This window comes from Crotalus tigris, unplaced genomic scaffold, assembly GCF_016545835.1.
Source record: "Crotalus tigris isolate CLP2741 ecotype Arizona unplaced genomic scaffold, ASM1654583v1 scf7180000017591.2836849, whole genome shotgun sequence".
NCBI classification, from domain to species: Eukaryota; Metazoa; Chordata; class Lepidosauria; order Squamata; family Viperidae; genus Crotalus; species Crotalus tigris.
In genome coordinates this window covers 1,550,718-1,577,763 of record NW_024096497.1, presented here as the reverse complement: position 1 = coordinate 1,577,763, position 27,046 = coordinate 1,550,718, and the positions used below count along the sequence as shown (strand labels likewise).

At 35.3% G+C, this 27,046-nt stretch overlaps 1 protein-coding gene across 2 annotated transcripts in view; it reads right to left on the bottom strand.

Annotated features, from left to right (window-relative positions):
- ODAD2 (outer dynein arm docking complex subunit 2) overlaps window positions 1–27,046 on the bottom strand; it is a 98,243-nt gene that overhangs the window by 38,860 nt on the left and 32,337 nt on the right. For both annotated transcript variants that reach the window (XM_039363957.1, XM_039363947.1), the window contains exons 11-17: window positions 24,749–24,895; window positions 22,625–22,834; window positions 21,158–21,382; window positions 19,708–19,818; window positions 16,322–16,476; window positions 15,065–15,307; window positions 2,933–3,047 (exon numbers count right to left, since the gene is read on the bottom strand). In XM_039363957.1, coding sequence (XP_039219891.1) covers window positions 2,933–3,047; window positions 15,065–15,307; window positions 16,322–16,476; window positions 19,708–19,818; window positions 21,158–21,382; window positions 22,625–22,834; window positions 24,749–24,895 — 1,206 coding nt within the window. The remainder of the gene's footprint in view (window positions 1–2,932; window positions 3,048–15,064; window positions 15,308–16,321; window positions 16,477–19,707; window positions 19,819–21,157; window positions 21,383–22,624; window positions 22,835–24,748; window positions 24,896–27,046) is intronic.

The window sequence follows — 27,046 nt, the reverse complement described above, 5'->3', positions numbered from 1 at the left end:
AGTTATCTGCTTCTTCCAATGGAAGTATAGTTCGCTGAGATTCCAAGAGCCCAGTGAAAGATTCATAAATCACTTTAATAGTTGTTTATTCACAAACAAAAATATAGTACTGGTTGCCCCTAACTACACTTCGCTTAAAAGCACATATGCTTTTAATAGTTTTAACCGCTGAAATGTGTATTTCTTTCATAAGCTTTAGTAATCAGATTACAAATTTATTACATTCTCTATCTGTCAATTACATGTGCTCAGGTGGTCAAATATAGCTTTTCTTAACACAAACTAGATCTTCATTCATAGCTTTAGGAAATATTGAAGATCTATAAAGCTAAAGTTAATCTAACTAACTGTTATGAACTGTATATTGTATATGCAGATTGTGATAAATTTCTTTATTTTCTGAAATAAAGGTCTTTGTTTAAAATTCATCATATTGCTATCAGCATTCTATGCAATTAAAAGTGCCTGAATCATTTTGGAACCTATCAGTCTTTGTTTGGGATCCACATGGCAACCTTCTTCTAACAAGGTAGACTTTGTAATCCCTGAATGTTTTTTTATGTTTACATTATTCACCACAGGGAATAAAGTAGTATCATGAGTACAAATTGACTTTCCAATATCAACAGAGCTCAGAACACTTTTCACTGCAATTCTTCATAATTATTTGCTTAGATTGGCTAATATACTTCCACTCTGTCACAGCAATTACTTCTACCGTTATGGTTTGTAGCTATTGAATTAACCAGCTAATTAATCTAAATCTACTTCTGTTAAGAAGATTCCGTTGCTCAATACTGCTCTTTAAGTATGCACACACATGCGCGCACGCGCGCACACACACACAGTTAACTCTGATATATACCACTGCAAAAAACATCATTAGCACCATGCAGGAACAATATTTGCCATGATGTACAGAAATGTTCTTCCATTGCCCATGCAGTGTGCCTTTTAATTCCTCAGTGCACCAATGCAAGCAGCCAAGGTACACCTGGATTAGCTTGACTGTGATGAAAGAGGAAAGCTTCCTCATAAATACAAAGTATCATTTATTATAACACTGGCTGTACTCCCTAGCTTGACATTAAGGAAGTGATCCTGTAAATTAATCTTAGCATCCGATAACTTCCACAAGTCAATTCTGCAATTTTTCATGTTTTCTATATAATCCTACATTCAAAGTTTTGAGATCTATCAATTCAATAATATTGTATAGGATGGTAATAAAATATGGGATGGTAATAAAATCTTCCAAAGATGATTCATTTTCAACTATAAATCAAAGAGAATGATAATTACATAAAAATTAAAAAGAGGGACAAATGATGACAACTATAGGTACACTTAACTCCAGTGATTTCCCATAGAGTTATGCGAACACCCTAAATCTTTAAAATATCAAAAAAATTAATAGGGCAATTCTGTTATAATTAAGCCAGTGCAAAAGCAAGCTTTTTTTTTCTGATGCTGAGAAAGTATATCCCTTGGGTATTGCTGGTATCTTCCTAAAATCTTTACTCCCTACTGTCTAAGATAAGAGTAGGACAGTATTAGAAATGGCAAAATCCTTGTATTAATGCAGAAGCAGCATAGATTTTACTCTCTATTTAGTAGTTGAGGGATATTGCAAAATGTAAACATCATATTCCTTGCTTATTTATCAATTCAGAGCTCTAAAAATAAAGAATATCATACAGAAAAGATGAGGAATACACAAAATACATCTCCTATTACTTGGAGATGGTGCATGTTTTATCAAAATTCTGGTAATTATTTTTATATTAAAGAAGCATATCCAATTGCTTCAAGTGTGTGTGTTTTTGTCTTGCTGCTCATTTCCCTTTTTGCCCTTGCCAAATTTGCTATGCCTTATTTGTATTCTAAATAGATTTCCCCGCCACCCTATATGTTCATTCAGTAAGTGAGTGAACAATGAGTAAACATGAATAGATGAATAAAAACTAAATAAACTATTTCCTGATTTGGAAGCATATTCTGAATTTGGTAATCACAAATCTTTCAAACTAAAAGTCAGCAAGTTGGTCAAATATTGTTCCTTTTAGGGAATGATAAACTTCCTTCTTGTTAAAAATTGTGGTATGAATCAAAATTGGATATTTTGATATCCAGTTTTATTTTCTCAGTGATACAGTCATGGTAGAAACCTAATATAAACTAATAATGTGATCAATGCAAGAGAATGCTTACAGATGTAACACTCTGACCAAGCCATGATCAACAGTTGTATATAGATTTAACTTCTATTTAGGACATATTAAAGATATAACCAAACATTTCATTCACATGCAAATCAATTGCCACCCATATTAAATATGTGCAAATCTAAAATATAGTTCAGAGGATTCTTAGAACATATAACACATAACTAATACTTTATGTCTAATCTATTAAGCAGAATAAAGTTTGGATATTATTGCATAATACATGCAATAAATGTTTAGAGAAAAAAGCTGAGCATCAAAGGACACCCATGTATCTCCAATATTATGCAAAAAGCATAGGAAAAAGTATGTACATATCAAAGTACAGTACAACCTAGATGATACCAATTCATACTTTGGACATATGTATTAGCTCTTTCATTCATTCTATCATATAATTGATCCTATATTTATATATTTCTCCACAAAGTGCTGATCCATAGAGTGGCTGAGGGTTGGACAAGGCCATACTTGAATACTGCATCTAGTTTTGGTCACCATGATGTAAAAAAAGATGTTGAGAGTCTAGAAATGGTACAGAGAAAAGCAACAAAGATGATTAGGGGACTGGAGGCTAAAAGGATCAGTTTCCGGAATTGGGTATGTCTAGTTTAATGAAGAGAAGGACGAGGGGTGACATGATAGCAGTGTTCCAATATCTCAGGGGCTGCCACAAAGAAGAGGGAGTCTTCAAAGTATTTATTTACCTTTGCATTTTCAATACAAGGACAAATAGCCCAGGCTGCACTGGCCTGAACACCTGGATGAGGATTTTTCAACAATGACCATAATAAGCGAACACCATCCAAGCGATCAATTATCCTATCAAAGAGAAATATGAAAGATATTTAACTGAAAAATTAGAAGATATAAAATAAGTGTTTGATTAATTAAATGTTATCTTATTTATCCAAGTTCAATTTATTCAATTCAATCATTAAGATCATGGATATTCTTTATGAATGGATTTATTATAATAATTTTTAAATAGAAATAAACTTAATTTTTTCTAATTGGATGATTATATATATATATCATTTAGAAATATAATTGTACGTATTCAGAAAAATATTTACTTTGTATCTGATGGGTGAGATATACAGTTTCATAATATTTTGCCTTAAAAATGATTTGTCAAGAAAATAAAAATAAAATAAATGGTACGATATAGAAGGACTCTAGTAAACTTTGCAAACAAGCCATGTGACTTTTTAACAAGCTTTATGCAAAGTCAGACCAAAATTCAAACATACTGGTTTCTTTCATATAGCAATAAATACTTTCCAAAACAAATATTTATGCCCAAAAGCTATGTATTTAACTCTATATTGAGTCTATGCTTAATTTATTTAACTTGCTCTATGACATATTTTAAATATCTATATGCTCACCTAACATTCAGAATGAAAATGGTCACACTATCACAGTGCACTCTTTGTTGCGTATGAATAACATACAACTTGTTTCTCATGCATTCCCTAAGACAAGACTAACACTGAATACTCTGTTATAATTGCTTAAACATACTGTAATCAAAGTATCTTCATGTCTAGCTGAAAAATGAATTATCATCAGAGCCATCTTTAAACCATCTGTCTTATGTTTATATATCAATCAGTCTAGGGGATCATAACTTCATATTAAAATCCACAGAGTACTTTAAAATAGAAAGGAAGACCAAACAAAACTTAATATCCTTTACAAACTTAGTTTTGTTCAGGAAGATATGCAAAATTCAAAGCAGATGAGGTGAAGATAAAGAAACTCAAGCACACTTTGATTTATAACCTCATGTTTAATTCTAAAGTTTGCCCATGCCTCTAATTGTGAATACATTTACTTTGGAAATAAAATAGAGATTTTACCTATGTGGAAATCAAACAAGAACATCTAATTTTTTTTTCATTATATAAAATGAGTTTGCAAGGAATGAAAAGGACAAAATCAGCCTAGTACATAATCATACAATTATTATGATCCAGCTAGAATGCTTTAGGAAACACAATTTTGTCTAATGTAACTGCAGCATTGCTTAAATCAATGCAACATGGTTATATAACTTTGCTTCCAATATCCAGGTAATTTGGAAAAGACTAATATTAATTTGTTGGAGAGGACTAATGTCAATTTCAGACATTACATAATGCAGACAAATTTATACTGCCAGCATAGATAATGCAAAAAAAAAAAAAGTTCGCTTGGAATGTAGAAAATAAAATTTTAGACTAACAAATAAAATGTTGATAGAAAAAGAATGAAAAGCTATTTAAAAACATGTGATAGAAGGATAAAAAGGAACATTAAAATCTATATAATGAATTCTATTTTCTAGTCCAGTATTTCAGATAGCTTGATAATATTTTTCAAACATTTGTATATTTTGTAACATTTTACAATCATTACACATGCACATTCATTAGCATTTAGTTTTAATTCTCTCAAACCATCCTACTTCTAAAATCCAGATTTTAGTTATAGCAGTTTAGAAGGAGGCAGCCAAGCCTAACAATAATCTGATCAAGATCTCTCAACAAGGCCATGCATGACAGTGGTTTACAGACTTATATGCCTTCTAATCAAAGATTTGCACAATATCAATTGCACCATACTTTACTTAAGAAGGTAAAGATTTACTTTCTTGATTTTAACTATTTAACACATCTAGTTACAGATTTGAAATATTCTGTTGCTATCGCTATAGCATTACATTACTCTGAATTTGCCTTCTTTGTTTCCACTATTTTCTATCCACATTTTCTACTTTCATTATCTGTACAAGTTCATTTGCAGTCAGCTCTGAACTACAACATCAGCAATTCTAAATAGGATTCGCATCTCACACGGCATCTGCTGGGACTCACTGTATAAATGGGGCATTGTGAGGGGTCTCACGTCAAACTGTAGATCACATTGTGACCTACTATATGCTAAGGGAATGTACTGGACCAGTATCTTGATTTTTTTCATGTAAACAATGCTGCACTTCAATGGTTAGCCGGCCTAGACGTTGGTATTAGAACATAGATCCTTTTAGCATTTATATTTTATTGTGTTTAGCATTTATATTTTATTGTGTTTTCAATCAAGGTGAAATGTTAATATATATTAGTAGTCCATATATGATATACTATAGGCTAAATAAAAAAATATATAGTCAGGCCAAGTAAGATATTCAAAATCACTTCTGATGAACCTATTTTTCTGTTTTCTACCAATCCCTTATTGTTTTAACCATAACACTCTCTTTAAAGTATCATTTACTCTCCATCCATTTATCAAGACATGAGTATCCTGGAGGTCTAATTCTTAAGAGTCTCAGTTCACAGAGGCAATAGTAAGATCCAAAAGACTGAAAAGATAGAATTCACAAGCTTGCAATAGAAAGACATTTTACAAATAATGGTTTATGCTGGGCTTGCTATTGAGATCAGCAATAGAATCCAGATGGTTTAGAGTGGAAGCTCAAGCCCGAATTGTCCAAATGGCCTGTTAGAGATAAACCAGTGCTGGAAATAATATCTTCACCTTGATGCTCTTATGACAAGTTGCCAGAAACATTGACTCATTTTCTAGCCTGATTATTTGGATGCAGACCCAATCTTTGCACTCTGGAGTAAGGAATAGTTTTGCTACCTCAGCTGACTCTTGAACTGCTAACTGACCTTGTCTTTGCTAAACTCCTTGGCTCATTGTTGTTTGACTAGGAGGAAAGCTTATTCATTTTCATTTATTTATGTCATAGACCAAATTTTTAAAGAATATTTTCTAGGAACCAGAAAAGAAGAAGAAAGGAAAGGAAAGGAAAAAAATTTTTAGATGGAATCTTGAAGTCTGGATTGTAATATTGAACACAGTCAAGAATGCCCTCTAAAAGTTAGCAGGTGATAGTGGCTTTTAACCATGCCAGCTTCCTTACTGATTTTCTAGGGAAACTTGCAGGAAAGAGTGCAAATGATGATCACATGATCATGAGGTGTGTAGCAACCAGTCCTAAGTGCAAACAGGTTGCCAAGTGCCCAGGTTGCAATCATGTGACTGCAGGAACCCTGCAATGGTAATAACTTTAGGTAAGGATTATAAGTCCCTTTGTTCATCATCATTATAATTTTGAACTGTCACCAAATCAATTAAGGGAGAACTACCAGTAGTTTGACTGTAAAGGATCTATCTTTCTGCTGGTTTCATTTGATCTAATTGTATAACCTGAATTCATAGTTATGTTTGCTTTTCCTAAAGAGCTAGAATGATTCCTTAATCATATGTACATGTTTGAGCTCCTAAAACATTATTCACCATAATTAATTTGAGTTCCCTTTGTGCTACTCCCATTAAGACTAGCTTTGATTACTTTCCACTAGCTTTGCCCACCTGGGCAAAGTTGTTTCCAGCTTTCAAAGAGCCATCAATAGTATAATCATCATTCTTCAAGAGAGATTCACTATAACCTCAGAATCATAACTCTCCTCGGTTTTCCCATCCTTACTTTGCAAACAAGAAAAACCATTAAACAAGAACAGAAAACATAAAAAACAAACTTTTTGAACAGTAGATATGGAGGCCAGTCATTCTACAAAACACTAATGGTTTCCTAAAATACTGTATATGTAAAACAATCTTGGGTCACAATGATTACTTTTGCAATTGACACTGGAATATGTCTGCTAGACCCTGATTGTTAGTTATGCAATTGCTTTCTAAACTAATACATGAGCTCATTTTAAAAAAATGGATTGCAGAGTTACATTTGTTTTACTGCCAAAGCAACAGTTCTAAGTGAATCTACAGCAAGCCAGTTTTGTGCTTTAATAATTTGATATTGAATATTTCCAGGGTAAACAAGCCTCAGACTTTCTCAAAGACACATGCACACACTCAACATCTGTTTCTTATAGCTATCATCCTTTTTGTTACACCAGTATATGCCAGGACTCTAAAGAAGTCTGACTGCATCTCCTGCCAATTGAGACCACATACACAAATGTAAACACTGTTATACTGAATATATATATTGCACTCCCTGGTAAGATTACAGGTTTCAAGTCTTACAAAGCACAATCTCATCTTTTGGAAAACCACAGTTCAACTCTTGTAAACTTAAACAAAAAGTTACAAACTGCTTTGATAAATAGTATTGTAAATCTGAGAGTCAATCTACATCTGGTTGGTTTAGCAAATCTTAAATTTTAGTTCATAAGACTTACTGAAAGAGTGGTTTGAAGTTAAATAAAATACAACATAAAATCTTTAAAAATTTTATAATGTGATTATGCAGGATAAACAAACACAAACACTCTCAAACAAATACATTGGGGAAATTTTTCTAAGGACATGTTTTACATAGTCTAGACCAGCCTCTAGACTAGGGGTTGGCAACTTAAACATTCAAAGAGCCATTTGGACCCCTTTCCCACAGAAAGGAAAACACCAGGAGCCACAAACCCTGCTGCTTCCCTCCCCCAGCACTCCACTATTGCTGCTGCTTACCCCCCTCCTGCGCGGAGCACCCTGCTGCTGCTTTCTTCCTCTACCTCCCCTGCAGAACATGCTCTGCCTCTGCTTTTCTCTTCTACCTCCCCCACATGGAGCATGCCCTGCCGCTGCTTTTCCCTTCTACCTCCCCTGTGCGGAGCGCCCTGCCACTGCAGCTTTCCCCAGCAGCAAAGGTGGAGTTTGGGAGGCAGTGGCATAGCCCAGGCATGGCCCAGCAGCAAAGCTCGTCCTTTCCACTCAGGAGGCCCCCAGCGGCTCCTCACTTCCATCCGAGTTGAAGAAAGCAGAGGTGCAGCAGCAAGATTGCTCTCAAACAATAAAAGCCGGGTGCATTGCTCACTTGTGTGTGCCTGCCTTATTTAGAGCAATCCCATTGCTGCGCCTCCACTTTCTTCAACTCGGATGGAGCAAAGTGGGGAGCAGAACGAGAAGAGAGGTGAGGCTTTGTGCCAGCCGATCGGCCAGGTAAGGAGTAGGTCGGGCGATGGTGGCTGGCTGGCTGGCTGGGGGGATCATGGCCATTGACGGGGATCTGAAGCCTCATGGCAGCAGAATTGGCAGCTCCCCCCACCCAGCCCATTTCCTCAACTCCGTACAAGATGTTTGGCAGAACACCTGATTGGACCCACACAGCACCTTCTTTCCAGCTGCGACGTGGTCCTCCATCACTTCCTCCATGCCGTGTGCAGCCTTACAAACAAAAGAAGCTTGTGGACAGTCCCACAAACTTCTTTTATTTGTGGGACTAAAAAAAAGTTCCATCAATCAATTCCAACTTCACGAGATCTTTTTTTTTATGAGAAGTTGGAACTGATTGATTGAACTTTTTTTAGGTGGCGGAGGACTGGGCAGAGGACTGGGAGCCGTAGCAGAGGGATGAAAGAGGCGCATGCAGCTCTGGAGCCACGGGTTGCTGACCCCTGCTCTAGACTATGGTGATCTGGTACTCACCAAATGCTTTGTACAAAATCTCCCAGATTTTTCAGCTAATAGGCTTTTTAGGAATGCTAGGAGAGGTCTCTGTAAAAAACTATTTAAGGAAAAGCTGGATGAGTTGCATAATACACTTTTATAAAACAAAAAGAGCATTCTGTTAAACTAGTAACAACATGCCTGTGCTCTATTATCAGCTTGAGGTATCTGTGTAACAAAAGATCTTGTCACCAGATTCAAACCTGTATTTCACATATTGGGCATTCAGATAAAGTTGTTACTCTGCTGAAATATTCCAATTAATAGGATTGTGTAAACTATTGGAGGAAAATGTCATCATACGCCTCCTTAAACCCAAAGCACTGAGCTGTCACATCCTACCAATGTCTCATTGTGGCCGCTTCCAATTCTTTGCATTTTTTGAGCATATACATGTACAATAAATAATTCCAGCTACTGATATGAGACACTTAGCATTTTGAGCAACAGGCTTTGGGGACACAGATGGTCCTCGACTTACAACAGTTCGTTTAATGAACATACAAAATTATAACAGCACTGAAAAATATGAGTTACGATTGCTTGCAGGCAAATGGCGTTTCTTACAGATCTTTCAATGCACTGTTGCTATTTTGTCATACTGTTGCTTGTAGTCAGGTGATTCACTGGAGTAACCATAGCCAATTTATGCCAAAATATTTCAATTTTGATTTTCAGATGTTAATACTTTGTGATCTTCCACTCTATTTTCTAGTCCAGAGGTCCCCAACCTTTTGGGCAGCAGGGACCGATTACATGGAAAGAGGTTTTTCTGCAGACCGGAGGGGGCGTGGTTTTGTATGCTGCCTACATCCTGCGGATGGGGCTTTCCTTGTTCGTGCGGACCGGTTGCTGGCATGCTGTGGGCCGGTACTGGTCCACAGACTGGGGTTGGGGACCCCTGTTCTAGTCTACTATCTTCTAGTATGGCCACATCAATTACCCACATTTTTTTCTTTTCAGCTACAATTAAATCCAGTGTTATGACTCAAGACTTCTATCAGTTGTATTAGAAAATCCCACAATATTTTAACTTGCACATTTCCAAATACTTTTTTAATTCTATGTTTACACCAATTTTTCATTACTGGAACATAATATTTATAGATGTGTCAGTAAATTTTGGTGACTGTGTTATATTGTTGTTTATAATCAGATCCTGTGATCCTCTTGCATGACCTGAACAAATAATCCAATGTTTCTTCTTGTTTCTTTGCAGAATCTGTACCTTGAATTGTTTGATGATTTTTCAATTCTGGCCTTGATTGCATTAGTTTGAATAGCTTAAACAGCCAAAATCAAGTCTTCGGTTTCTTTTTTTTTTTTTATGTTCCAGTTGTAAGCTATTACAAGTTTTACCTTTATCTTCTTTCCCTTTATTCTTTTTTAGAAATTGATCAAATAATACTTTTCCTTACCAGCATTCTATTTGTGGTTTTATTACTTTATTTTGATATTCATATTTTGTGAATATTTTGGACATTCAGTAAATTCCAATTTTTAACTTGCATCAATGTTTGTCCTAGGCTGTTTTTATGTAAAAGCCAATGCATATGTTTCTTCTTGACAGATTGTTTAACTTGAAGTAAATCTCTGGCCTCCATTTCTGTAGGGCAGATATATCAATTAATATAACTCCCTTTTTAAAACACTTAATTTGAGGTAGGGTTGAAGAGATTGGATGGAGCTGAGGTTTACTGGCCAGATGACCTTCTTGATGCCATGTGGAGTTAGTAGCAGATATCTTTTTTTCTTTGCACCCCTGGAAAGAAACATCTGCCACTACCTAGAATTGAACTTTTAACCTTTCAAATGGGAATTTTGACCACTAGGCCAGAGGTCTCTGACCTTTCCGGGCTCGAGGACCGGAGGGAAGGAGAGCAGCTTCAAAACTAGTGTGCACACGGGGCCATGCACACTGGCATGGCACTGGCAGCCCCGTTCGTGCATGCGGCATGCGCTGACAACATGCGCATGCGTGAGCAGCCATACATCCCAGGGCGGCTAGCAGCCTGTTTGTGCATGTACAAATGGGCTACACAAACCACCCAGGCTAGCGGCACATATGCAAATGGGCTGCGGACACCCGCCCTGCGCTAGCATCCATGCAGGTGCAAACAGGGCTGCGGGCGCTAGCATGAGTGGGGGAGGAAATGCACACCCACACGTGTGCACACTGGCCAGCCATTTCCTTGGCCCGCTGGCCCCTGCACTGGACCCCGACACTGTTCGTATCAATCAATATAACTACAGCAATATAATGCATAGTGAATAATCATTAGCTTTCTTGTTTTGTGGTTCAAACTGTCCAATTCAGCTTGTCCTCAGTTAATAATTCTAGATATTGATTACTCTGATGGTGTTTCCACCATTCATTTTTTTCTTTAACACTTTTCTCAGCCTTTGGATATAATCTTTACTAATCACATTTTTAATTTATCCATGCTTGGTGTTATCCAACTGTAAAATGCCCAGATACTTGAGGCCTTCATCTAAATCCTGATAATTTGGCCATTCAGCATTCCATTATTGTTTGTGATTTTACCGATTTATTGCTGTTGTAGTACCTTTGTCTAAGCCAAATAATTGTTATTATTATTGTAGCATTATTGTTCAAAACAGAGTTTTCTTCTTTAAAAAAATAGTAAAAGTTTGCCATATGTTAACACAACATACCTAGACACAGACTGATTATAAAAAAATACCCTTTGCGTCAGTACAGTAATAAAACATAAATCATATACTGGCAGCATGAAATAAAATATATTTGCCTTCAACCAGAAGAATAATGAACAGCTAGACACACCCTTTGGAAAGCCATTTCAAACTGAAGGAATACCACCAAGAAGGCCTACACCTTGATAACCATTTGCTACATCTCAGCATGAGAGAGAATCTGGAATAGGACCTCTGAGAACATGCTAAACAAAGCTAACTCAATCACTCTTGATGACACAAACTATACTTAGAAAGATGTTTGATTATTCTCCTTTGTATGTTCTTTGCTGTATCTTTTCCTCAAAGTTCCAGCTATCATTAGGGGTTGATAGTGATAGCATTCAGCAATGTTCTTGCATTGGAGAATCAAATTCGAAGAACAAAATAAACTAAGAGTGATCCATACCTTAACTCAAGATTCATTTGATTCCACTCAAATGATCAACAGTTCCTTTCCTTTTGGTTAAATAAAGTGATATCTTTTAGATCACAATTCACTACCATGCTTTGATATCCATTTTATTTACTAGTAAAATTCTTATGCCTATAACCTTTAACTGGGCAAACAGTACATCATGGGCAAAACCTTTTTGACCAAGATACCTCAAATGGACTTACAGAATGCATCCAAAATCTGGAACCCATGACCCAAAAAGAATTGTAATTTTGCAAATTTTATAAAACATTTCACGACATAAAACTTATAAGCATTTTATGATGTAATTCAAAATATTATTAAAAGTCCTGTAGACAACTTCTGTAGTATGACTCTCTTATACAGTTAAACATGAGCTATTTTCAAGGTAGATACATCTCTGAATATCTTTCAGAATCTTTAAGATTTTTTTTAGTGAAGGCAGTATAATAGAAGCACTGCCATTGTTGAAGGTATTGAGGAACTGAGTAAGAAAATATTTCTGAAATAATGACCAAGCAGGTCATGGGTTGTCTATTCTAGTATAAAACTGGAGACAAAAGCAATAGCCTCCAAGCAGTGTATTATTATTAATGCTCTACAACAGGGCTTTTCAACCAGTGGTACGGGTACCACCTGTGGTACATTGGCACCTGGCAGCTGGTATGCGAACATCCTAGAAAAGTGGTAGCTGGAGAGGGGAATGAGCTGAACCGGTGGCAGCACCGCACAAGCCTGAGTGAGAGATGGCTGGAGCTGCAGGGCTGTCAGGGCTGAGTCAAAGCACCAGGATCAGCGCCAGGCTCCAGCTGGAGCTCGGTACTGATCCTGGTGCTTCTGCTGAGCTCAGAAGAAGCGCCGATCAGCTGGAATGTTGCAGCATCTCCAGGGCCTTGTGATTTACATTCAGATGCTTGGTAACTGATTCATATTTATGATGGTCACAATGTCCCAGGGTCATGTGAAGTGACCAAAACCTGCTGCAACCACCCAGCAGACAGGGGGAATAAAAGCCAAACACCCCCCACTCCACCTCCACTGCCAATCCTCAAAAGAAATGCTCACAACAATGGAAACCTCAGACAGGAGGAAGAGCGCCACTGGGCGGGTGGGCAGGTGTCTTGCTCAGCTGTGGCTTGGGGGGCACTTTTTTCAGTGCCATTGTAACTTCGAACAGTCACTAAGTGAACTGTTGTAAGTCGAGGACTACCTGTACTTTATCACTTTTTTCCTTTGGGGGGGGGTCATTAAGTTTTTGACACCTTGCTAGACGACTGGTGGTACTCGGATATTGCCATATCCTAAAAGTGGTATAATGGGTAAAAAGATTGAAAAGCCCTGCTCTACAATATCTTATTTGGATTCCATTGCCAATTTATGATTCTACCAGTGTTGAGTTAATACAAAAATTACATGTGAACTAATCATTGTTTATGAGATATGATATACTAATAATTCTATGCATAACTTTCTACCATTGAACTTGCTTCATTCATCTATGCCATATTTACATTTCTGCCCTATCTTGCCACTGGGTGACAGCCAAAGCATGAAAACAAATGGTGCTTTCAAGGAAATTAAATCACTGCACTAAGAGAAGCAAGTGAGGCAAAATAAAATAATGGGAGGAAACAAGAGCTATATTCATTTGATCTTGCTTGTACAGAAGCAAAGAACTATACTACATGCCCTTGTCAAGACTTTTCCCACATAAAGCAAAATATTACTTGAAGCTTTTAATGAAACATTTATCCCAAAAGGAAATGCGTAAATTTCAGATCTAAGTTTTACATTATAACAGTCAAAAACCAATAACTTCGTTTATACTTAAGAGTGCAATGTGGGAAGAAGAAAAAAAGAAAATGTGGTTTGATATTTTTTAGTTTCCATGCACAGCTATTAAATGTTTAAATACTTCAGGATAACTCTTATAATGTCAACTATGCAAAAGATTTTTTAAAGCTTAGATGGGCAGAAGAAGAAACATATTTTGTGCTAAAGCACTTAGAAAGAAATATATAATTTGTTTTTTAGGTGTTATGATTCAGATATTATCAAAGAAGGAATGACAATTTGTTGGTGAAGAGTACAGTTTGTACTCAGAATATCCTGGAATCTCATCCAGAAACCCAACTTTCTACCTCAAACTTTAGAAGTGAAATTGTTCTAAATGAGTCTGATGTCTGTCTCGGAAGAAAAGCATAGGATCATTCATATGCTTATCAGCCTTAAACTACTTAAACTTTGGAAGTTACTATATACTTATTCCTAAATTGTTTTGCAGTATTTTGAAATCTGTACTACCAAAATGATCCCATTCTTCTGAATATAGAATTTTGAAAAATGATACGATCTACTCAGTATTTTTAAAATTGAGACTTGATATCACTATACCTGAAATGATCCCATATTAATATCATAACATGATACAGAATATAAAGTAGATCATTATTGGCACTCTTCCCAAATCTTTCCATTAATAGAGACCAATTTAGGTTTTAGGATTTTATTAAGGCAAAGACACAAAACTATTTTTTGTCATTGGGTCTTCATTCTTTTTAATTCCATCACCACACCACACCTCTTTCTCTCTCTCATACACACACACAAAACACAGAAGACTCCAAAAGAGGGATAGATTACTCCCAGCAATTTTGGAAATCATTCTTGTAAATAGCTTGTGAAATTAACTGAAAGCTACATTAGATCAAGTCTCTTTGTGACCTTAACACTACAAGTTATTAACTTTTATATTAATTCATATTTAACATAAAAGTTCAAGATCCAAAAACTGTACAAAATCTTAAAATTCTAGTAATGTTTCTGAAACCAGAAGTAGTTATTCATTAGTATGTCATTTTAGAAAAGACTTTGAAACAACATGAGTTTACAAAACAACTTGTGGCATTTAATGCTCCCATTTAAATAAAAATCAGGATTTAAAATTCCATTGACCACATTCTGCTAATATAGTCAAAGCAAGGATAAGTTCATATTCAGCCCATCACAAAATCACCAATGAATATAGAAAAGAGTCTCAAAAATATTGTGAAGCTTGATTTATTTAATTTTAATATTTTAGTTATTGAAATATTTCAAATATTATTTAGTTGAAATCTTTTATTTCAAACATACTAAATATTTGCTAAATGTAATTCTTATTTATGTGTCTTTCATAGCACTAATTTCAAATATGACAAATATGGCAATGTGCATATAATATATACTAAAGAGAAAAACTTACGCCATATTTTCTGGTTCAGTTGCACAAGACCCCACAGCTTTAGTCACATTCACAAGAAGAGCTTGATTGGTTCCAGTGAGTAAGGCAACAAGAGATGGGATTCCACCACATCTACGGATAATGGTCCGATTGGCTTGTTCCTGACAACATTCACCAAGGGCACCTACCACATTTATAAGAACCTCTTCTGGTTGATCTGTTAGCAAGCCAACCAAAGCTTCTATGGCTTTGTATTCTCGGAATCTAAAAATCAAAGTTTCATGACTAAATATACATATATTTATCAACAGACTTACTCCAACTATAATTAAATTCAAAGAATTTGGATTTCATTATTCTGTCTCATATTTTGGGTGGTTTAAAGGTAGATGAGCTATTATCACTCTATATTACAATAGGAATGACGTTTTTAAATAAATAAATTTAGTAGAAGTTTTGTACTTTCAGTATTTTCCAGAATTTTATAGTTCTGAGTCATGACTGTGTCTTATAATTAGAAATCATAAAATTCAAGATTCATAAACATTTGAATTGAAACTGGCAATACATATATACACAAACCCATTTCAGCCGAATCTTGACATTACTGCTACAATTACTTCTAATATGCCTTATTTTACAAGGGTTTGCTGCTTACTTTAATATCACAAATTGTAATTCTCTAACTTCCAGGCACATCTGTTCCTATCAATTATGATGCCAAACTGACAAAATATTCATCATGCCCCATGACACCAATTCTACCCTTTCATATTTCTATTGCAACACTGCACATAAATGCATAAAAGGCCGATCTGTCATTGCTTGCAGATATCAATAGCTCTTGGATATCCTTCCTCAATTTAGTGATCTGTAAAATGGATTAGACTGTGTTTCCCACTATCCTTACCCAACAGGGCAAAAACTACTGTAATTTTTACTCCAATATATCTAGGTGACATTAAAATAGAGAATACAGTCGATGATAACTACAGGTATTCTTGAAAAGTAAACGTTGGCTTAAACATATTATTAGATTACCAACTTCTCCAATAAATATTTCAACAAGTTTTAAGTTTCAGTATGATAACTGGAGTTAGACAGAACCCCATCTAAAGTGCACACACAACACCTAAATATTCCTGATGTTACTCATACATAACTATTAAATCTTAATGATTTTAAAATCCTAATGGTCTGTAAATTCTTATGGCTGGTTATAAGCAGGAGGTGCTAACTACAATACATATATTTCAAGACAGCAAATATTGTAAGTACTTTGTAACATTTTCTTTGCTGATTGCACATTTCCAGATTGCTCCAGTCACTGCTGCCAGAAGTTCTTTATTTCCAGAATTAGCAACTAAAGTAGCAAGAGGTTTCAGGCCTCCATGTTGCCTAACAAGGTCACGAGTTTCTTGATCTTCAGCACACTATGTAAAAACAAACGAACAAAAGAAAATATAAATACAAAGAGACATTGAAAACACGTTTTAAATCCAGATCAAACCCTACCATGTTCTGTTTAGAGATAGCAATATGATTTAAATGGACTAAATTTAAAATCCTAGAAGCAATATTTAGATTCCTAAATTAAATTAGAAAGATGCAAACAAATAGTATAGGCTTAAATCCTATAAAAATAAATAGATCTCAAGCCCATTTCTTCATCACTCTAGTGAGAAGTCTCAAAATGAACATTGGCAAATACAGTTTCAGTCAAGAAATATGGATGGCCTAACATTATTGGCCTTCAGAAAAACAATGGTTTTTCCTCCAGACACTGAAGTCAGGATGTTAATGAGGCTTGCATGGTATGGTTGATCTATGGACGTAAGTTTCATTGGGGCCTCAGCATTGTCATTTTTGCTTTAATGGTTTAAAATTCTCTCTAGGGTGTACCAGCATTTGCTGATGACCTGGTATTTATATTGGAGGATCCGTTAGAAACAAGTCCTAAATTATTAGCAAAGATTGAAGAATTTGGAGAAATAGTAGGACTGAAAATCAATAGAGAAAATATTAAAGTTATAGTTAAAAACCTCACAGATAAAAAAAACAATTATCAGAAAAAAGAGACCTTCAAGTAACTAAGAAAGTTAAATACTTGGGGATATATCCAACAGCAGGGTATGCAACAATAAAAGAAGATAATTATGTAAAATTATTAAAACAAATAAAACTAGACTTGGAAGAATGGAAAAATCTACAAATATCAATCTTGGGAAGAATAGCGACTGTGAAAATGAAAATTTTACCCAAGCTACTCTATTTCAAACAATACCGATAAAAACTGACAAAAAAAATTTCAATGAATTGAATACATCAATATTGAAATTTATCTGGCAAGGGAAAAAAGCTAGAATCAGACTGGAGATGTTACAAGAAGCAAAAGAAAATGGAGCTTTTGGGCTACCAGACTGGATCAAACAGCCACACTAACATGGTTAAAAAAATGGATAACTTTTAGAAATAAAAGACTACTATACCTAGAAGGACACAACCTACAACTTGGATGGCATGCTTTCCTATGGTATGGGAAGAACAAATTTCACAAATACTTTCAAAACCACTATGAAAGAAATGCACTGCTTTTGACATGGGAAAAGGTAAAATCAAGAACTTACATGAAAATAATAGGATGGATTTCAACAATGAAGACGTTCGTACACCCAAACTTAATTAATTATGAGAAACTTGTGACTTATAAAGATATTTTGAATACTGATGGGAAACTACAAACTAAACAAGAATTGGAAGAACAGGGCACTGAGCTATCATGGTAGCCACACCTGCAAATTCAAATGAGATATGAGAAAGATACAAAAATATGTGGTTTTTACAAAGACCAGACAGCGTTAGATCAAATACTATTGTCATCAGATGACAAATTGATTAAGAAACTATACAGCTTTCTATTAAATTTAAAGATGGAACATGAACAAGTTAAAGAAACAATGATAATTTGGGCAAAAAACTTTGGACACAATGTAGAGTTAGAAAAATGGCAAAACTTATGGAAAAAAAACTACAAAATAACAAGGACAGCTACTTATAAAGAAAATTTATATAAAATGTTCTATAGATGGTATCTACCACCTGCAAGACTAGCAATCTCAGAAAATTATAATAAAAATGTGTATACTTAATATTACATATATTAATAGCAGTGAGAATTACATTTGCTCAATACTGAAAAAACAAAGAAATACCATCTGAAGAAGACATAATTAAGAAAATTTTGGATTGTGCAGAAATGGATAGGCTCACATTGAAAATGAAGGGGAAGCAAGATTCAGAATATTTTCAAACATGGGAATTTTTTTATAAATGGTTAGAAAAATGGAATAAAGGATAGGAATGAAAATGTATTACTATTAATGTCAAACATATAAACCCAGACAACATGTTGCTTACTAATACTAAAGAGTGTTACTGTAAAAACATAATAAAATATACATTAAAAAAATTCTTTAATTTTTGTTCAGTACCCCAATTTTTTTATAGGTAGATGAGCAGCCATATTTATTTCCTAAATAAAGCAAGAATATGAAGGGAGATAAGTAGGAGAAAAAACATGGCAAGCTATTTACAAAGCAATGCTAACTAGACCAATATTCCAGAATTCTGCTAACTAAAGAATGACAGCAATAGAGAATTCACCATCCTCTTTAAATTATTAATTTGTGGAGGTGGGCTTGGAGTTAATACTATCCAAGTTAAAGGGCTAGTGGTTTTGGGGGGGGGATCTAAAGCTTTTATTATCATTTTCCTTTGAAAGTTTCATGGTGTCAAATTTAGACACATAGGAGCTGATAGATAAACAAAGTTATTCAAGACTGCATTTTCCATTGCAGATTCAGAGTCCTGTATGCAACTTCATGGGGAGAATCCTGACAAATTAAGCACTCTTAGAACATGGGCCAAAGAATAGTAAGACTATAGCCCAACAGGAACTTTTTAAATATAAGGCTTTGCTTATTCTAGAGGATTTGTAACTACTGTACAGTAAATAGCAATAGCATTTAGACTTATATACTACCCTAGAGCCAGTGGTGGGATTCAAATATGTGAACAACCAGTTCTCTGTGTGGATGTTGCTTCCGGAAGTCCATTCTGGGTGGGCCTGGGCAATAAAAAATTAGCTATCAGTTCTGCCCGAAGTGGTGCAAACTGGCTGAATCCCTCCACAGCTTATAGCACTTTACAGCACTCTCTGTGTGGTTTGCAATAAAGGCATTATTGCCCACAACAATCTGGGCCCTCATTTTACCGACCTCAGAAGAATAGAAGGCTGAGTCAACCTTAAGCCCTGTCAGGATTGAATTCCAGGCAATGGGCAAAGTTTACCTGCAATACTGCACTTTAATCACTGTGCCATCAGTACAAGATAACTGACAATATCTTAAAAATCAATAAATTGATAAATTTGGCATGTTACAAATTCAATTACTTACTGTTTCTTTATTTCTCCTTCCCACTCTAGCCCATTTGTATGTATTTTCTCATAAGCATCTTGTTCAGTTATTTCAGTTTTTGTGATAAAGAGCAGGTGAAGAAGTTCCACCATTTTTTTTCCTAGATAGGTATCCAGTTTGTCCCATTATTTTTTTAAAGAGAAATAGCACAGAGAACCTTTTTTGCCTCAAAAGATTAAAGTTTACCTTAAAGATTGCACTGGCACAATGCATTTGCAATTCTTCCTTTTCACTGTTCAGATTTTTCACAAGATTTTCAATCATTTTCTCTTGTTTGATTGCTAGTCTGTAGCTGGGCTACAAATACAAATAAACACCTATTAGAAAAGGTTTGAAAAAAATGTTTAGAAAATAAATTACCAATGTGGGCAAAGTTAAATTCTTTTTTTGTCTTTGCTATCTTCCTAACAATGAAAATTAGTAGAAGACTATAAAACTAGCAAATATTCCTCTATACTGCAAGGCCTCTTTTTCTTGTGAGTTAAGGAAGACAATTCCTGCCAAAACCAATCAGGAAATTTATATGTCCATCTGTCTACCTACTTTATAATTGTGCATAAGAATGTGTAATACAAGTAGTCCTCGACTTACGATCACAATTGAGCCCATAATTTCTTTTGTAAACTGAGACATTTGTGAAGTGTTTTTGCCCCATTTACAGCCTTTCTTCCACTAGTTGTTAAGTGAATCACTGCAGCTGATAAGCTAGTAACCCGGTTATTAAATGAATCTGGCTTCCCCATTGACTTTGCTTGTCAGAAGATTGCAAAAGGTGATCACATGACCCTGGGACACAGCAACTATCATAAATATGAACCAGTTCCCAAGCATCTGAATTTTGATCACATGTTTATGGAAATGCTGCAATGGTCATAAGTGTGGAAAATGATCATAAGTCACTTTTTTCAGTGTTGTTATAACTTTGAACAGTTACTAAATGAACTATTGTAAATCAAGGACTATCTGTACACATTGGTCAGAAACGTCCCTTCAAAAAAAGGCAATACTGGACCAAAAAAAGCCTGATACAATCAATAGGTTATAAAACAAGGCAATTCAATTTCAAAATTAACTGATCTCCCACTAACACCCATACTGATATACAAATATTTGTTATTGCTCAGTCAGAAAAGGATTGATTACAAAATCTGGAGATAATATCCTAGGGATAATGAGTTTTTTTTTCTCCCTAGCGTTTTCCCACAAGTGCAGGGTCCACTTTTTTTTTTAGTCAACTAAGTGTGGATCTGTTGGTTGTCACAGGAATTGACTGATCAGCTTGTCACCTGAGGGGGACTATATATCCCCTCCACCCTCCGCATGCACACACACACACACCCAAACACAAATTTCAGTTATTTCTATTTGTAATTATTCGGAAATGACAACTCCTATTCCTTTCAAGTAAATACCATAATTTCTATTAATTTAAAGAATTAAACATAATGGAATATAATTACAGGGAATCACTGAAATTACCTTATGTTGTAGTCAATTGTATCACTTTGTGATTGATTAGTATATAGATGAATGGATAGATAGAATATTGTTAAAATGTAATGTCACTATCTACTTTTGCTTTCTATTTGATCTGTGGAGGATAGACATTTGAATTTTCAGAAGCAACATTGCTTACCTCAGAGGCACACTCTTGCAAAGTTCCTACCACAGGTATTAACATATTTGAATGAGGAGACTTCAGTAACTGAGCCAGCAGAGGGATGCCTCCAGCTTTGCGGATTGCTTCTTTATTCCTAGCGCTTTTGCTGCAGCTCCACAGTGCCAAAGCACCACAACGTGCTACTTCAATTTCTTTTCCCTGAAGCTGATTGAGGCTTGCAGAACAGTCTAACAACCCAACCTGGTAAGAAACAATAATCCAATAAAATTGATCAGGTACACCCTGATGGGCACTAATCAAATATACATCCTAGCACTGAAAGATACCATAAAGATGCCTATAACATTTGTTCTAGAAATGAAAGAAGGAAATATCTTATCCAGTTCTAGCTCTTGTTGCCTATAAGCTTTTGATTGTAAAAAAATGGTCTGTAATCTTCTGGTGGAGCAGGGGGAGAAGAGTTCCCACATGAGATTTTGGGAAAGGCAAAGAAACACTATGGATGGGTCAAAGGATTAAGATTAGAAATTTATAGTTTTTCTTGGGATGCGGGCTCTTTTTTAAAAATTATCTTTGGTCTATTTTAGAGGTTATGTTTGTATTCCACTTCAAAATGGCAAGAATTTCAGAGAGATGCTACTGTTACTGTTCATTTTAAAGATAATTGTTGTTCTGACTGGGGATTGTTCATTTTCTTTTCAAGGAAGGCTACGCATAGCAATAGCAGTAACATTTAGACTTATATACCACTTCACAATGTTTACAGTCCTCTCTAAGTGGTTTACAGAGTCTACCTATTGCCTCCAACAATCTGGGTCCTCATTTTATCTACCTCGAAAGGATGGAAACCTGAGTCAACCTTGAGTCGGTCAGAATCGAACTGCTGGCAGTCAGCAGAATTAGCCTGCAATATTGCATTCTAATCATTGCGCCACCACAGCTCTACTAATGTCTGCTATAGGGTAGAGTAGGATAAGGTAGAATTAGAATAGAAATAGAAAAAAATAAAAATAGAAACAGGAATAGAATAGAACAGAACAGAATAATTATTTATTGGCCAAGTGTGATTGGACACACAAAGAATTTGTCTCCGGTGCATAAGATCTCAGTGTACATATAAACAGCAAAGTAATATAATCATAAGATACCAATAGTAGAAGATAATAGAGGAGAAGGATGATAGTAATACAGCCCTACCACATGGGTAAATATCTTTAGACATAAGACAGTGCTGTGGAATTAGATGTTCAGCAGAGTGAAGGCACTAGAGAAAAAAGTGTCCCTGTGTCTACTTGTTTTGGCATGCAATGCCTCATAGTGGCATTTAAAAAAAAAGCAGAATAACCTTTCTGTCACAGGGAGAGGAATTTATTTGACTACATTGATATACATTTAGTTCCCCATTACTGTTAGAGGAAAAAAAAGACATGATTAGAATGAAATTCTGATATTAAAACTTATATTAGTATATAAGCAACTTACCAGTCTCTTGATTCCACCATGCTGACGGACTGTTCTTCGGGCTCGTTTGAACCTAGCTACATTAGCTATTGTTTCAGCAGCCAAACACTTCAAATCTTGATCTAGAGAATCAAGTATATTAACCATGATCTGCAATCCTCCAAGATCGGCAATCGTACGTCTTATCTGAGCATTTTGACTAATTTCCTTCAGGATTTTTAATGAACCAATCTAATGGAACAAAAACGCATTGTTATGGATTGCTTTTTTTTATACTGGAAAGTTTTCTATGTAGGTAGTCTTCCACTTATGATCATAATCGAGTCCAAAACTTCTGTTGCTAAGTGAGACATTTGTTAAGTGAGTTTTTCCTCATTTTACTACCTTTCTTGTCACAGTTGTTAAGTGAATCACTGCAGTTGATAAGTGAATCTGGCTTCCCCATTAACTTTGCTTGTCAAAAGGTTGTAAAAGGTGATCACATGACCTTGGGACACAGCAACTGTCATAAATATGAACCAGTTGCCAAGCATTGGTCATGATCATGGGAACACCACAAAGGTCAAAACTGTGAAAAATGGTCATGAGTCATTTTTTTCAATGCCATGGTAACCTAGAAAGGTCACTAAATGAACTGTTGTAAGTCGACGACTACCTGTACTATGCGGATTTTCATGCCACAGGAGATGCTACATGCCTTTCCTTCTTCCATATAGTTTGATTACAGAATGAAAAAACAGAAGGCAAAGGGTCTTCCTCCATTACTTTCCACCCATCCAGGACTCAAACAGTGGCAGCACTGCCAATTCATATTCTGCTTCTACAACTTCTGTTCTGAGTCATAATCAAGTGGTGATGTTCTGACTGGGGATTATGCTATTCACTGTAGGCAGGGTGATTGTTTTCTTCTCTGGTTTTGTTGCTTTCCCCTTTAGAATTTCACCAGTCAGCAGAGAAAATATTCATCGAATAGGTCACTTCAGCAGGAAAGCTGAGGTTCTGACTGGGAACTTTGTCTCTCATCTGTGGCTTATCTTTGTCTATTCCTCCTACCTCTTTAGATCATCTCCCAAGTTTAAAATAAGAGCAAATAAAATAAAATACGGAAAGATGCTAGCGCAGAAATAGTAACAGAAAAGAGGACACAGGGTCTGTTGGGACTGTAAAATTGGCTAGAGGTTATATTGCCAAAGAACTGAAATTGACTAATTGAACTAGCCACATGGGTCAGAGGAGAGTGGAACAGTGATTGTAAGAGACAAATGAAAACAAAATAACAAATAAGCCCCAGAGTATCCCCTTTTCTGAAAATGAAATACTGGCAGTCTGCTCTTCTTTGCTCTACCTTCTAGAAAGCTGGAGAAAAGTTGGTGCCAAAGAGAAGGATAAGGAAAAGTGACAAGCATGAAAAGAACATAATAGTAATGAAAAGGGCAAAACCTACAAGGGAAGTAGCTGTGGCAGGGGCTGTTTAATGAGCAGATTATTGGGAGCGGCCCCATTGCACAAACACTCCTATAATCTTCCTTCTCAGCTGACCTTGCCTCTAAGATAATAGGTAACAAAACATTACAGATTTCATACACCTTGAAGCTAAGCTGGGATGGTACTGATTTAAAGTGTAATATATTACTTTAAAACTTAAGTACTCCTAAGGATGATTGTTTCACTCATGGAATGAGAAGAAGGTATTATCATGCTGTCAAATAGAAAATTGCTATTATCAATCATGACTGTGATGTGGATGACTGCAAGTGGTGACGAAGCTTTAGAAGCAAATTCTTTTGCTTCCTAGACATGATGGCAAAAGCCTCTAAAGAGAATTCATGTGAGGATGCAAAAAGGAAATAACCAAAGAAATCTTGATTTCCTTTGTCCCTGTACATGGAAGCCAGAAGGATTCTCCAAATTGCGCTGTAATTCATGCATAAGTTCTTAATTGTTTTAATTCCTTAAATTTCCCCAGTGGCTTAAATGTTAAGACTCATTATGAGGCTTCAATTAAAATACACAGTGTTACAAGATGAGTGATAGTTGCAGAACTGTTTAAAAGAAACAGAAGGATTTGGAAGACAAAATGAACACCCTGTGTGAAAGCTACTGGAATCCTAAAAAAAATTACTGCTCACTATGTAACTAACTCACCTTACATTTGATTTCTTCAGTATCAAGCAAATTAATCAGCACTTCGAGACCCCCAACATCTCTAATTGCCAACTGGCACGTTTCTTGAGACAAGTTGAAATCTCTCATTGAACACAATGCAATTACAGTAGCCGTCTGGTTACCTGCCTATAAATGAGACCATCAGTGTAATGCAGGGTACAATAGGTTTTACTATAGGCTTTACTGAACAGACACACCAAGATAAAAAAAAAATATATAGCAAAATTATAAGGCCAATGTGCATATTTCAATTTGGTGGGATTTGTTAGTGAAGTGAATAGATGAAAAACCTATTTCTATTAAATTATCACTTATAAACCAGTGAAATATTTTATTCAACTAAAGAAGAGAAGACACAGTTATGACTTTTGAAAGTTTCTTTTACATTAGTAAGACTCAGTATGTTTTTGGATGAAATTTGTATGCAAAAGTTGTTTCTACTGTTTAATATACATTTTAAAACAAACTTATAAAATATTTTTGATATGCTTTCAAACATTTGTGTTACAACATAACCATTACTACTGATTACCATAACGATTATTTTTCTGCCTAGTAGCTATTAGAGAAAGTTTTCAAGGGTAGATTTTAATCAGCATGGAAACTGTTAGTTCTCTATTAAATGTACACAAAAACTGCATCATGTTGTTAAAATCTTTGAAACTGGATATAGTATGGAGTACAACACTTAAATTTAAAGCTTTAAATTAAAGGCAGGTTTTATTTCTAAAAATCTAGCTCCACTTATAGAATGGTTCAGCACAAATATCCACAAATTGAAATGAAAACCGAATATAAACTCAAAAAAGAATTAAAGGCATGCTTGGAGAAAAAAATTCTAAGCATTTTCTGGATGATAGATGAAGTTCATAATTATACGAAGTAACAGCCATAAGTAAAGAAAAACCATATTTCTGAAATGAGACCTATATGGGCTTAAAGAACAATAACAAAGATTCCACTAAAACAAAAAATGTAGGTAGGTGTATGACAAGATCACAAACATTAGTTAATATAAAACAATTACAAATCTAAAACTGCCTTATTTACTTTCCTTCTGAAAAAGCCAAACTAAGTGGGAAAATAGAAAAAGAAGCCTCTGTTTCTCCTTACAGAAATTTCTCAGTCAGTTAATACAATAGGACTAGTTCACAAGCTCCACAGACTCCTTGGAGTCCATATGGCTCCTGTAGAATTCTGTTCAGGGTATTATCTAACATCCAAATCCCATCCAAAAAAGAAATGAAATGTCTTGTTTCCAACCACATTGCCCTCAGCTTTCTACCCCTAGTACAAAACAAGTTCTATAATTAGTCATATTTTACTTTTGCCAGGGAAAGACTATTAAAAGGGGGCATCAAACATACAAAATGTTTGCAGGAATACATTACAAACCATTGGTTTATCCTTACAATATCTGCCATTTTTTAAAAGCCTAAGAAAGAAACAGATATTCCTCTGTTCCCTAGTATTTGACTCAATAGGGGATTAAAGCCAAGAAAACCTGGCAGATAATTCTACTGTTTCAGTTCATTCGCATTCTAACCTCCCAAGCAGCCCTATTACTGTACTACCAGATTTTTTCAATTTTAATGTCAAGTTATCTTTAAAAGTTAGCTTTACAAATGAATCTGAAAAATCTAGATTGTTGTTTGAAATCTAACTTGTGGCTACCTGTTGTCTACAAATGAATTTTTGTAGGTAGCTTAGTTCAACTTCCATTCATTATATCAAAACAAAATACACTACTAAGTCAGATATATTAAAAGTATGAGCTTATTAGTTTCTCGTTTAGTTGCATAACTTTGATCTAAGCAGGTGGATATGCTTGTGATGATCTAGTCTCCTTTATTGGATATGCTTGTGCTACTTGCTAGAATAAACGCATAATTACTTCAGCTATGGTTTTATGGTGGATTTTTTAATAGCAATATCTTATTAAATATTCATTGTCTGATCCAACTTTTCATTTTGTTTTACAGAACACAGGTCAAGCTGCAACTTGTTAGTGATGAGTTATGGAGGAGTATTACAGAGTTATGGAATAACTTCTTGTCCCATTTCCTGAATCCTCTGCAGTTCTTGGGTTATAGCCTGGCAGTGAATGAAACGCAGAGATTAAAATAACCAGGGCCAGTGGAAAATCATAACCATGATAAAAATCACAGATTCCATAATGTTCACATTACATGTCTGTAATGCGTGGAAAATAAGTATTGTTTAAGAGCTAATTAAGCACTGACACCGTCAAGCCTGGTATGTCTCAGTAACAAAGGA